Source organism: Theobroma umbraticum, unplaced genomic scaffold, assembly GCF_002168275.2.
Source record: "Theobroma umbraticum cultivar Fairchild unplaced genomic scaffold, ASM216827v3 scaffold_67.0, whole genome shotgun sequence".
NCBI classification, from domain to species: Eukaryota; Viridiplantae; Streptophyta; class Magnoliopsida; order Malvales; family Malvaceae; genus Theobroma; species Theobroma umbraticum.
Genome location: NW_018397262.1, coordinates 8,527,345 through 8,541,306, shown reverse-complemented (window position 1 = coordinate 8,541,306; position 13,962 = coordinate 8,527,345). Strand labels below are relative to the sequence as shown.

General features: G+C 37.5%; 2 protein-coding genes and 2 pseudogenes across 2 annotated transcripts; all 4 read left to right on the top strand.

Annotated features, from left to right (window-relative positions):
• Window positions 1-592: 592 nt before the first annotated feature.
• LOC110419629 (RNA-binding (RRM/RBD/RNP motifs) family protein) lies at window positions 593-3,675 on the top strand. Its single transcript, XM_021432722.2, has 6 exons — window positions 593-747; window positions 906-946; window positions 1,150-1,313; window positions 1,627-1,726; window positions 1,830-1,999; window positions 2,288-3,675. The coding sequence occupies exons 1-6, from the start codon at window positions 692-694 to the stop codon at window positions 2,786-2,788; spliced, it is 1,032 nt and encodes a 343-aa protein (XP_021288397.1). The 5' UTR covers window positions 593-691; the 3' UTR covers window positions 2,789-3,675.
• A 1,737-nt stretch (window positions 3,676-5,412) lies between these two features.
• Window positions 5,413-6,386, top strand: LOC110419895 (protein IWS1 homolog 1 pseudogene; annotated as a pseudogene).
• A 2,717-nt stretch (window positions 6,387-9,103) lies between these two features.
• EMB2731 (ER membrane protein complex subunit 8/9 homolog) lies at window positions 9,104-11,497 on the top strand. Its single transcript, XM_021432514.2, has 5 exons — window positions 9,104-9,476; window positions 9,748-9,894; window positions 9,986-10,045; window positions 10,858-11,024; window positions 11,140-11,497. The coding sequence occupies exons 1-5, from the start codon at window positions 9,267-9,269 to the stop codon at window positions 11,168-11,170; spliced, it is 615 nt and encodes a 204-aa protein (XP_021288189.1). The 5' UTR covers window positions 9,104-9,266; the 3' UTR covers window positions 11,171-11,497.
• Window positions 11,498-11,789: 292 nt separating this feature from the next.
• On the top strand, window positions 11,790-13,862 carry LOC110420020 (pentatricopeptide repeat-containing protein At5g66520 pseudogene; annotated as a pseudogene).
• The last annotated feature ends 100 nt before the right edge of the window (window positions 13,863-13,962 follow it).

Sequence of the window (13,962 nt, the reverse complement as noted above, 5' to 3'; positions counted from 1 at the left end):
GATCAAATGTTTCACATTAGAAATTATTTGATTTATTTAATTACTTAGGTTGATTTTTAATTCAAAGTTTAGGACCAAATAGATTAAATTGGTCGAATTTAAGTCGGTTTTGATTATTTCGGTTTGAAAACATGATTCGATTATTTTTCATGAAAGTTTGATTAATTTAGTGTTTGAAGTTTAAAAACCAAACTGATAAAATATTTACATTAAAAATAACTTGATTATCTTAATTAATTTTTAATTCAAAATCTACAATTAATTCGATCAAATTTAAGTCAATTTTGATTATTTTGAATTTAGAGTATGATTTGATCGATTTGATTTTTTTCATAAAACCTTGCTTAATTTGGGGTTTGAAATTTTAAAATATTTACATATAATTATACATTAATGTTTTCATTTGATAATTTAGACAAAGGCCCATAAATCCGATACCTTAAAACCAATCAAGCCGACAAGACAGCCACCGACTTCAAACATGTCGCTATCTTGGAATCCTACGTGGCAACCAGAGAGGTCGGTGGATATATTTGTCTATTCGTTATTTATTTGGTGGCAAAACAGTCATTTCGAAAACAAAGCATCGGCCTTTTATATTCTCCACTCACGTCCCTCTTCTTATGAAACCCTAAATCCCCCTTTCAATTGCCCCCAAATTATAGCAACAAAACAAAGCGAATTGAGCCCCATGGGTTCCAAATCCAGGAACGATAATCCCTTCAGTGGCGATGGAGCTAGCCCTGGGTTAGAATCTCTCTCTTTTTCGGCTTTCGGTTCCATTTAATTTTGCCCCTGTTTGGTTCCCGCGAAAATTTGAGAGGAAATAAGAAAGGAAATTTCGGAATATTTCTATTCTCTCTTTCTTTATCGTAAGTTTTGATTTTTTCTTTTGGAATTTGCAGGAAGATTTTTATCGGAGGATTGGCCAAAGATACTACCTTTCGTGAGACTTTATATTAATTTCTCCTTTTGATTTTGTATATTTTTTCATTGAATTAAAAGTAGCTAGATATGAATTTGAAAAAACTGAATTGGATTTAATTTTTTTGATTATTAAATTTAATGGGTTTTATTTTTTATGAGTAATTAATTATTTAATTTGGTGTTTTTGATTTTACTAATGCTATCGTATTGATGGATCTGTAGCTCAATTTAATAAGCACTTTGCAAAGTATGGGGAGATAATTGATTCGGTAATTATGAAAGATAGATACACTGGTCAGCCTCGCGGTTTTGGATTTATTACATATGCTGATCCTTCTGTTGTTGATAAGGTCATTGAGGAGGACCATATCATCAATGGAAAACAGGTAAATCATATTTGTATTAGATCACGACACAATAAATTCATTACATGTTTTCTTCTGGATAGTGTATAATAGTGTTACATATATATGGTTGAGTTTATATTTAATAAGTTAAATTTTGTGGTTTTAAGGAATTGTGGTAAAGCTGAATATAGAGTTAGAATGTTGTGTTATCAACTAGCTGATCCTTGAAATATGTAGCCTAATTGAGATGCTGATGAAAATTTTTGGTCAATAGAACTATGAAATATCGGTTTGTGTGTGTGTGTGTATTAAACAAATTAAGGAAGATGCTTACGAGATCAAATTTAAGCAGGTTGAGATAAAGAGGACAATTCCTAAAGGCTCTAGTCAATCAAAGGATTTTAAGACGAAAAAGATATTTGTCGGTGGTATACCATCCGCAGTCACAGAAGGTATGGATGCAGAGTCTTAGGTGTTGTCTTTTCGCTGTAGATTGACTATGAAAATGTGTTGTTTAGTATACATCTTTCTCTGAGTGGTGCTTTTGTCATTCAGATGAATTTAGGAGTTTCTTCTCCAATTATGGGAAAGTGATGGAGCACCAGATTATTCGCGATCATGCAACCAATAGGTCTCGTGGATTTGGCTTTATAATTTTTGACAGTGAAGAAGTTGTAGATGATATGTTATCAAAAGGAAATATGATTGATATGGCGGGTACCCAGGTAAGTGGAGTGAAATTGGACATATCTTCCAAGGAATCAGCATGTAAACAGGTTTATGTCTATTATGGAGTTTGCAGGATTGCATTCTCTGTTTATCTTATTGATAATAATAGGGTTGTCAGTTTGCTTAATTTTTAGTACCTGATCACATAAACTACCCCAGTGGCAGTGGTTTATGTTTCTAATATCAGATGGAGATTGATACGGGAATAGATCTCCCAAGGAAAAGGGCTATCAATTTAGTTTACATGCAGCCAACCTTAGGTTAACTAAGTTGCTTTGTTGTAGGTGGAGATCAAGAAAGCTGAACCAAAGAAAGCCTCAAACCCACCACCTGCTCCCGCATATGGTAGTAACTCTAGGGGCCGTTCTTATGATGATGGCTTTGGTGGGTATGGTGGTTCATATGGGGGTTTTGATGGAGGGTTTGGTCCAGGTCCCTATAGGACACCTGGGAGTCTTGGTGCTGGTTATGGATATGGTAGTGGTGGTGGTGAATTTGGAGTTTATGGGGGGTTTGGAGGCAGTAGTTTAGGAGGCTACCGGGGTGAATCTTCCCTTGGTTATTCTAGCCGCTTTGGACACTATGTTGGTGGTTTTGCTGGGGGTTATGGTGGAAGCAGTGTAGGTGGCTATGGCCGAGGAGGTGATGGTTATGGCCGTTATGCAGGTTCAGGCTATGGTGGTGGTTATGACTCTGGTCCTGGTGCTAGTTATGGTGGAGCAGGTGGGCTCTATGGCAGGGGAGGCTATAGTAGCAGTAGTCGATACCATCCATATGCAAGATAGAATGCAGGCATTGTGATGCAGTTGCTTAATATTTGCCATAGAAGTTCCATACAGTTTCCTTTAGATCTGCGTTGTGAATCATTAGGCACTTTCTCACAAGTACTAGAAGTCTTCTAATTGTAGCACGTGGGGAAGGCTTTCAAGATCAGGGGAGATATTTTGTTAGACTATTGTTCTATTGTATGATTTAGAAAGCACTTCATATTAGTGCTTGATTGCTTTGTTCTAGTCTATTTTAATTTGGTTTGTTATGTAGACTATAGCAACCTTTTTGGAGATTGTTAGTTAGACATATTTCCCCTTATTTCTGTTTTAGCTTCTTATCTTCTTTAGATCGGTCTTTCTTTTTCTAGTAATCATTTAGATTGCTTCAAATGTTGACTCATCAGGGACAATGCTGTCTAGGCAAATGAGCTAGATTTGCAATTGTAGATGATATAATATTTAAGTTAGTTTGATATTCAGTTACTTAAATTACTGTTAGGATTAAAATAGGGAATGCTTGGAAAGTGTTAGGAACTGTTGGGACTTGGATGGATTTTTGTCACCGTATTCCAAATGTTCTTCTGAGGTACCTTTAGGAGGAACACTTCTTGCCAGCTTTGACATGTTTGTTCCCTCCTGGTGGTTTGCTGTCTCTTGGGTGTACATTGTACTCTTAATCGCTTCCGTTGCAGTTGGCAATTTAGTTTTATAATTCTTCTCAAGTTGTTACTTTGGTGAAAGCATGGTACCTGTGGCGAATGGCTGAATACGTAAAACTTTTCTCTTGTACTTGATGAGGCTGCGAGCTTGTTGGAACATATCTTCTCTTTTTCCTTTAAATTTTGTTGTACCCTTGACATTCCTTATTTAATGAAATCTGTTGCCATCCCATTGTGAAATAAGCTTGATTATGATGTAAATGTTGGATTGCCCATGATACATCAACTGATATGAATATCAATACTTGGATAGTAAAATCCTTGTTCTGATTATCGCTTCGATATACATATTTGTTCAAAAGCATTTTGAAAACTTCTAATGTAATTGTATCAAGAAGTAGTGTTTGCACATGTCAAGAAGGGCATCACGGATAACAATTCCACTAGGTTGTTCGACAGGGCTAAGGAAGGTGCATGTAATCAAAGAACCAGACATTGTGCTGCATTGCATGAGTTTGTAGACCAAATTCTAATCTTCAAAATGTGTTTAATGATGTTATGAGAAACAGGTGTGACCCCATCAAAGAGGCAAAAGCCTTTAATCTATGTACCATCAACAGGCAATGAAAGTTAAGTTCCAAGGATGAAGTATTTGAGCTTTAAAATGCAATATAGGTGGGATTAATCCTTGTATTTTTTTCTCATTTGGAAAATGAAATGGAAACCTATGTACCCAAACGATAATGTTGAATGAAATGAATGAGAGATTATGAAATGCAGCATTGGAGAAACCATGTTAATGCTTACTCACACGAACTCTTAATTTTAATGAACACTTTCACGATTTTAAGTATAATTGGTTATTTTTGTCAACTTGGTAACATGATGTATGAAAAAATTACATTAAATATCAATTGTTATATGGATAATAATCTTAACTCATAGTATAAGTTGAATATTAAATGAAAAAAAGTATAAGATGATTAAAATCGAAAGATAAAAAGTAAAGAATTTTTTTAATATAATACAAAAAATCAAGATTTTGGACATAAAGTATAATAATTTAAGGTTTTTTAATATTTAATGGAAATTAATTTTTTTATACAGTTGGTTTCTGTTTATTTATTTTAGCTAAAAAACCAAATACGATGTCGTTTGGATAATCCTGACAACTTCCTGGGAAATTTTGATTTGATACTACTAATGCATATAAAAAACTCATGAAAATTAATTAATAATAATTTTTTTTAATATTTTTTCCTGAAAATTTCCCACCAATTGCTTCATTTTGACTCTTCTTCGGTCTTTCTGACTCTGTTTCCGCCCACTGCAACTTCCATGGCTCCTCTTGTCGTTACAGTTCTCTTCCTTCTTCACCATCCAAGCTGGAAGCAGTTCTTTCCTTTTCCTCATCCCACGGCAGAGGCAGAGCCAACCCAAGCAACCACCATGATCCTCACAGCCTCTGCTCCGAGTAGCAGAGCAGGGCAGGGCAGAGTCAGAACGCTATATTGTTAGAGGTTGACAAGGGGACATGGGAGCTATGAAAGAGAATTCTTTCCACACTACCCACAACTCAAAATGTGAAGAAAAAAACTGGGTCGTTTTAAGTGAATACTGTTTCTTTATTAACTTGAATTAATTCCTTCTTTTTTAGCTTGCTTGAAGCAAAAGCGTGAAAGTGTTAGAGTTTGACATGTTTTGGAGGTCTGGATGAGTTTTGCCTCAGTTTTTCGAATCTACATTTAACTTTAATAAATTATTTTAAATATGAATAAATCTCAGCCTTTTCAAGATTTTTAAAGCTTTGTTGGTTTAAATCAAACTTACTAAATTTTATTTGAAAATTGAAACTTCCTAAATGTTAGGAACTCTTATTACATAAGGATTGTTCAGATACCTATAAATACTTGTTCCATGCAAGAACCTGAAAGCCGTCTGACATTGCAAACTAAAAGAAAGAATCTTACAGTGCTATGATCAGTGTGATGGGTGACAACCGTTTTTCCCGGAAGGATTGCGTAATGAAGAAGCAAAGCGTTGTGGAAGGAAAGAAGAGGGAGAGAGGGAAGGAGGATCCAGAAATCAATGCCATGTTCGATGCTGTCAAGAGGAGGAGGAAGGTCGAGAAAAGTTCTGAAGAAATCAGCTTGTTTGTCGAGAAAGTACTGGCTGAGCTCACGATCGTTGCTGAAGACGATGCACAACTCAACAGAAAAGGCCAACCTGCCATCAACAAGCTCAAGAAGTTGCCATTTCTCACCGAGGTTTTGTCCAAGAAAAGCTTTCAGCTTCAGTTCTTGGATCATGGGGTTCTTACTCTCTTGAAGAACTGGCTAGAGCCCCTTCCTGACGGCAGCCTGCCTAATGCCAATATCCGTGGAGCAGTTCTGAACATACTGGCAGATTTTCAGATCGATTTAGAGCAAGATTACCAACGAGAACAGTTCAAGAGGAGCGGTCTTGGAAGGGCGATTATGTTCCTATCGAAATATGAGGAGGAAACAGTTTCCAACAGAAGGGTCGCTAAGGATTTGATCGACAGATGGAGCCGAAGCATCTTCAACAAGAGTTCAAGGTTCTCCGACCTGAGATATGATGATGATATTCATGTGCCCGTGATGAAAAAGCCTGTGAGCAAACCTGCAATGGTGGAAGTTAGGGGTTGTGATTTGGACTTCAGTATTGCCAAGGAGCATAAGCTAAGTTCTCGATCATCTTCTTTGAGGGAACATGTTACAAGGCCCGAACCAGCTTCACTTGTTTATACAGTACGTCCCCAATCTAAGTACAACCCAGAGATAGCCAGAACTTCTGCTAGACAACAACGAGTACAAGGAGACTCTCGCCAAAGGATAGAGCAGAGGTTGAAGACGTTGAAAGCATCCAGAAAGAAGCCGCTGCAAGCTGCAAAGCTTAGTGCTGAGGGTCGTCGTATGCTCCTAAGTGTGTGATGTTAAACAAGTTCATATATGTTCTATTAGATCTTCTTGTCAATTTTACCGTCAAAGAAATGTTCTGTAAATTTTAAGTTGTTATGAATGAAGTTAAAATTTTTTAACATCATTGTCTTTGTCTTTGCCATTGTCATGAGCATCAGTTTCTAGCACCAAGCTTTCTAATCATCAACATGCTTTTCATGTGATATTTAGCAAGACTCATCATCAAAATTTCAGTTGACTGTCAAACCAAAAACATAAGCAGCTTGCTGTAAATCATCCCCACTAAAATGATGATAACTTGATGAGTGTTCCCTTACAGTTGAATAAAATACCCTGCAATCCTAAGCTTGATAGTATTGCTTTCCTCTTATCTGGTGTATTATGAGATGCAAAGAATTGTTGTGTCTTGCATACCCCAAGCCAAGGAAAATGATTCACATTAGCAGTCTTGGTTGCATTTATGTTGTCGATTTCTACCTACAATCCCCCTTTACAGCATCAAGGAGGTAGAGGTAGAACCTCCTTCATATGCGGAATGTCTCCAACTACCTTGCTTCTACTTAAGCAGTTTTTCCTCATAACTTGCTGGCTGTGTCTTGGCCTAGCTACTAGGTCGAGGCTCTGAATCCAAAATGCAAAGGTCCTGACAAAATCAAGTATTTCTAGTGTTTTTCTGCACTGTGACAAATGCAGAACCAAGGCCATGAAAATTTGTCCGTGCTTCCTCCATTAATTGAGCTGAGTTTAGTCTTCGTTATATACTGCAAATCTTAAGGTAACTAGCCATGCATTCATCATGGACAATTAAAATGTATTGCATCTTGTATTCACCCTTTTGCTGATCTTTCTTCTTCTTCTTTTTCTTCTTGAACTCAAACTCCCTGCCTCCTGATGAGATGACCACTCAGACTAAGTCTGGTAATTGTTGTATGGTTACCTACTTATATAAATTATCCAAAACTGGCTTTCATGCATGGTTCCAAAAGACTTCAAATCTGTCAGCCGGCATGGCTGAAAACACCAACCTTGCTCAAGAGTCTCAAAATAGGTTACTTCTTTTTCTGTTTCATTCATGTATATGCATATCAATGTTCCAATTGGAATAAGTTTTACTTGCAAAAAGAAAGAACATATGTATAAGGTTGAGTAAGCCGTTTAACGATGATGCTGGATGCAATTATTATGAAAAATAATTACAATTTTCATGGGAGGAGATACTAGTGTTTATGACAAAAGAAATGTTGAATCATCAGAAAATAAAAAAAAAAAAGGAGTATTAAGTACTTCATAAGGGAAATACTAGTGTTTATTATTTTTTTCCCGGCATCCATTTTACATTTTCACAAATGAAAAAGAGTGTTCCATTGTATCTTGCCAATGCTAGGAATTCTGTCCATAAGCAGACCAATGTGCAAACGACCTGCTGGTTCAAATTCAGCTTTAACGTATCATGCAAAAGCTCCTCGAGCAGCTCCCATTGTCATCACCTGACTGCAAGCTTTTAGTAGGTTTCCTGGTAAGCAATATATCAGGCTAAAGAATTGGTATGATCTGTTTCTTAAGGGCCTCCCACAAATCATCCTGAAGAGGGTGAATTCAATAAAATCGGGTTATTTGATAATGCTGTAAGCACGAGCTATTCACTGCAGTGGCTCAATATCAAAAGAGAGAACTCAAGTCATGTAGTGAGCTCTTCACATAGACCACCAAGGGTTGCTGTAACTGTACTCATTTCTTCACAAAGCCCAAACAAGACGAGCTGCAAATGTTCTATCTAGCGAATGTTTTACTGGATTAGAGAGATAGAAGCCTTGTTTTGTAACGAAATCAGATGGCACATATCTATTCTGAATTCCTGAAAAAGGAAAGCTAAGAAAACAATCAGTCAATAAATAAAAGTCCAGCACAGAAGTTGATGGAAAAGCCATTGCTCTTACAGGATGCCTGCCAAGAGAAGCATCTACCCTGTCTTCGCTCTCTTCAGGATCAATGGAGCTGGTCCTGTTTGTTAACACTCCTTCAAGGCTCACCAGTCTATAAATGCAGAACAAATGTTGCCAGTGTGATGTTAAACAAGTTTATATATGTTCTATTAGACCTTCTTGACAGTTTTAGCTGTCAAAGAAATTTTCTGTAAACTTTAAGTTGTTATCAATGAAGTTAAAGCAAGACTCATCAACAAAATTTCAGTTCATTGTCAAACCAAAACCTTAAGCAGCTTCCAGGTTCTAGTTTCTCCAAAAAGCACTTGGAAAATGAAATGGAACTAATGTTGAATGAAAAACAGCAAATGTATAATGAGTGACAAAGATTATGAATTGCAGCATTGAGAAGCCATGCTGATGTCTATTATCATTCTTGTCCAACTCTTAATTTTAATGAAAAATTTCATTTTCACCAAGATAATTGGTATTTTTAATCAACTTGATATATATTACGATTAATAATCGATATGACATACGATAGATTATATTAAATATTAATTGCTACAATGGGTTTAAAAGATATACATTAAATTATAATTTTTTGTGAATAATAATAAAATAAAGAATTCTTTAAGGTAAAGTGTAATAATTCAATGTTTTTTTAAGTATTTAAATGAAATTAATTTATTTATGCAGTAGGTTTTGTTTATAGTTTTTAACTAAAACGTTCAATACGACACCGTTTGAAGCGTTCAATCCTGGCAACTTCCTGGGAAATCTTGTCTTGTCAGCCTTAAAAGCATCGAAACCAAAGAAATCAGAAGAGCGAGTGAGCCACCGAGTTGAGTTCACCTTCAACTTCCCACCCGCACACTCGTTTACTGTCGCATCTTCTCGTTATATTGCCGGCGACCTAGTAATCTCGGTGACTCAGTGAATCTAACCAGTGAAGGAAAGAAAACAAAAAATGGTGGCCGAGTTGAAGTACGAGATCTCACAGAACGCTTACATAAAGTTGGTTCTACAAGCGCTGAAGCACAAAACGACGGCGGTCAACGGCGTCTTACTAGGCCGAGTCAACCCGCAGAATGAAAACGTTGTTGAGATCATTGACGCAGTCCCTCTCTTTCACTCTAATCTTGCTTTATTGCCTCCCCTCGAGATCGCCCTCATCATGGTATCTGTATTCTCTTTTTAGGTTTTAATATATTTATTTTCTCTTGAAAGTTCTTTAGTTTTGGAAAATCAGAGTTTTACGTTGTTCTAATGATTTGGTTTTGACCAAGATTCAATTGGGTAGTTGAAACTTTCTGTTGTTTTGGTAAAGTTTTGTTCTTTTTTTAAGAAAAAAAAACCATTTTTGGGCTATTTTGTTTGAAGATTTTGGCTTTGAAATTTGATGCTCTTATACATTTTTACAGCTGTTCTGATGGATTGGTTTTGATCAGGTAGAGGAGCATTATGGATCTCAGGGATTGGGAATTGTGGGCTATTTCCACGCAAATGAGAGGTTTGATGATGCAGAGCTAGGCATTGTGGCAAAGAATATTGGTGATCATATTTGCCGGTACTTTCCCCAAGCTGCTCTTCTCTTGGTATGTATTTTGATTGTTGTAATAATTGGTAATTGGTTTATATATATGGCTTAGTCTTGATTCTGTTTTGTTTGTGTTTTTTCTTTTGTAGTTAGATAACAAAAAGCTGGAAGCTTTGTCCAAGGGGAAAGACCAGAGTCCTGTGATGCAGGTTTGTGTTTACTTGTGAGTTTTAAGTTTTAATTGTTGCCTTTTTGGTTTTGATTGATCTGGGGGTGGTGAAGGGATTATGCCTGAGGAATACTATTGGTGGTAATGGGAAAGAAAGCACTGTTAGCAGAATAGTTTAGGGCAAAATGAAAAACTATATGTAGGTGCAAGAGAAGAGCTGGCATCAGTTCTATCTTAGGACTTTCTCTGATAGGAGTTAAAATCAGAGGCTTGAAGGTATAGCTGAATGTTCGGTTGCCTCATATATGCATGTGAGTCTTTTTGCATATCTGCTCCCATGACTTTGAGCTGTGTAAATCTTATGTTGAGTATCATAGACGATCTTGGTGTTAGGTATATTTGGTTTTGGATCTATCGGCCTCAGTTATAGTCCTATCAATGGTGTATGCTGCAAATGCAGTTGATCTTCCAGATTCAGAGGTGTAGTAGTTTCAAATCACTTGGAATTTGAAGGTGGGTTAGCTGAAAGGAGCAAGGCCTGATTGGCTTTTGCGATATTAGCTCTCCGATTCTTTTTAAAACTGCCACTATACTTATTTAGCATTTTTCAAGGTTTTAAACCCAGACATTTTGGTATAAATATATTGAATAGCCAAGGTTGTTCCTTGGGAAGGTCATCCATTAGGAGGCTCTGGTTTATTTATATCATATCCCCCATTTCTTACATTTTTTATGCTAGATTCTCGTCATCTAGGGGGTTTCATTCCTTAAAAAGTAGTTGGACGCGTTCATGGTCCAATAATTTTTACTACACCTTTGGCTAATTATAGTATTTGTCTCGTCTTGTGTCAGCTATATATAAGGGATGCATCCAAGAACTGGAAACTGGTTGGACCGGATGGAGGCAGCCGATTGGTAATCAAGGAGCCTGCTGCTAATGTTGTTTTGTTGGATTTCATTTCATCTGAAAAATGGGAGGATGTTGCAGATTTTGACGATCACCTTGATGACATTAAAAAGTAAGTCCTATGGTCTTTGCTTCTCTTATAACAGAATAAAATGAAAACACCTGATGTTACATGGGTATATTCGATTGGTTCTGTTTGATTTTACATCTTATCTTTCTGTTTGCAGGGACTGGCTTAATCCAGATCTCTTCAAGTAAGATCCTTCATTGGTTGGTCGAAGGTAATGGTTGATGCAGACACTGGTCCTGGAGACCATGAAATAGACAATGAATTGGATGAACCATGGGCTTACGGATATTTTATTCGCCAGGCGATTTTGTTGTGATGTATTAGCCGATTTGTTATAAGTTCAGGATGAATACCATCAACATTCCTTTAGTGGAAAGACATGTGTTTTAAGATCCATTGCTTTAGAACTTGTAAGTGGAAATGCAATGCCATTCTGTTTCAAATTTGTTGCATTTGTTACGGTCGTTGTCAGGTTTTTGAGGATCTAGTGAATGATTTTGACTGAGAATGTTGAATGGGTCATGAGTTCATGATCTCCCAGCAGGGCCTAAAATTGCCATTTTCAAGCAGTAATTTTTTTAGAATGAAGCTATGGATGAACCTCTTCTGTTCAACATTACAAGAAGAAAGAACAGAAGAACAAGCTTTTGTATGAGGCAAGGTATAAACTTTGCTAAGAAATTCAAATCCTCTGAACAAGCTAAAAGAACAGAAGAACGACAGATATCTGTTCTTCTTGCATCAAACTCCATGTTTCTCCATCTTTTTGGGATCAAAAGAAGCTAAAACGTTAGCAAAGAAAAGCTCTTGAACCCGTTAAATTCAAAAAACCGTTGGTCATCAAGCAACTGAAGTCAAGAGGAAGAAAATGCAAGTCTCTCTCTCTACTTCCCTTCACTCTCCTTCTTCACACGCGCAAACCCTTCTCTCCAACTTCAACTCCCCTTTAGAACTAAAGCAAGCTCATGCCCATCTCATCAAAACCAACACTCCTCACTCTTCCCTCTCTGTCTCTCGTATTGCTTCCGTTTGTGCTCTTTCCTCTGACTTCTCTTACGCCCATCAACTTTTAGCCCAATTCCCAGACCCCCAAACTGCCATTTGGAACTCTTGCTTGAGAACTTTAGCTGAAAGTGACTCCCCTTCTGATGCAATCCTCTTGTTCCGTCGTTTACGGGAATTCGATGTTCTCCCTGATAGTTTCACCTGTGCTTTCGTTCTTAAAGCCTGCACGGCTCTGTTGGATGATAAAAATGGTAAAATTGTTCACGGGTTTGTTGAGAAACTTGGGTTTAAATGGAACTTGGTTTTGCAAAACATGATCTTGAATTTCTATGGATTGTGTGGAGAAATGGCTACAGCTCGGCTGTTGTTTGATAATATGCCCCAGCGGGATGTTGTGAGTTGGAATGTTATGATTACCTATTTGGTTAAAATTGGAGACTTTGAGGGTGCTTATGGGTTCTTTTCGCGTATGCCTGAGAGAAATGTGAGGTCTTGGACAATGATGATTTCGGGGTGTGTTCATAGCGGGAAGCCCAAGGAAGGGGTTGAGCTGTTTATGGAGATGCAGAAGATAGGAGTGGAGGCTAATGAGGTCACTGTAGTGGCTGTTCTTGCAGCTTGTGCTGATTTGGGCGCACTCGACTTTGGGAAGAGGGTTCATGAATACTCGAAAAGAAGCAGATTTGGGAAGAATGTTAGAGTTTTGAATACTTTGATTGATATGTATGTGAAATGTGGTTGCTTGGAAGAAGCAAGGAGGGTTTTCAATGAGATGGAGGAACGAACTGTTGTGTCGTGGTCCACTATGATACAAGGGCTTGCAATGCATGGACAAGCTCAGGAAGCTGTAAGGGTGTTCTCGATGATGATTGAGATGGGGGTGATGCCTAATGGGGTAACATTTATTGGACTCTTGCATGCGTGTAGTCACATGGGGTTGGTTGATGAAGGTCGTCGATTTTTCTCTGGCATGACTAGAGACTATGGTATTATTCCTGAAATTGAGCATTATGGTTGCATGGTTCATCTTTTTAGCCGAGCAGGGCTCCTCCAAGAAGCCCATGAATTTATAATGAACATGCCTATAAAACCAAATGGGGTTGTATGGGGAGCTCTACTTGGTGGATGCAAGGTACACAAAAACATTAAGCTAGCTGAGGAAGCTACCAGACATCTTGCTCAGCTGGATCCTCTTAATGATGGATACTATGTTGTTTTATCTAATATTTACGCAGAAGCAGAAAGATGGGAAGATGTGGCAAGAGTAAGGAAGCTAATGAAAAATCGAGGTGTAAAGAAGACACCTGGTTGTAGTTCCATTGTCGTTGATGGAGTGATTCATGAATTTGTTGCTGGGGATGATACCCATTCTCAAGCAGATGAAATATTTGGAATGTGGGAGAAACTTCTAGGTCATATGAAGCTAAGAGGATACGTACCTGACACATCAGTTGTCCTATTGGACATGGAAGAGAAAGAGAAGGAGAAGTTTCTATATCGCCATAGTGAGAAATTAGCACTGTGTTTTGGACTGATAAACACACCGCCTGGAGTGGTGATCAGGATAATGAAGAATCTCCGCGTTTGTGAGGATTGTCATGCCACGTTCAAATTGATCTCAGCAATTGCTAACCGGGAAATAGTTGTGCGTGACCGTAACCGGTTCCATCGTTTCAAAGATGGCGCTTGCTCTTGCCAAGATTATTGGTAATGAGTTGAGACCATTATTATGTGCCCTTTTGATTTGTTCCTTTTTCATTTTTTTTGTAGCTCAGAAAACAAATTATGCACTTCTATTTGTGTATTTCAAAGATCCAATTGGGTTGTTGAGATTGAAATTGTCACCAATTATGTATCAAAAGAAATATGTCAATATCTTCCTGTATTGTTCAGCACAATCTTGTGCATTCTGACCACATAAGAAGCGTCATCGTTATCATTCATGGAGAAAGAAAAACAAAGCCTAAAACTTTCT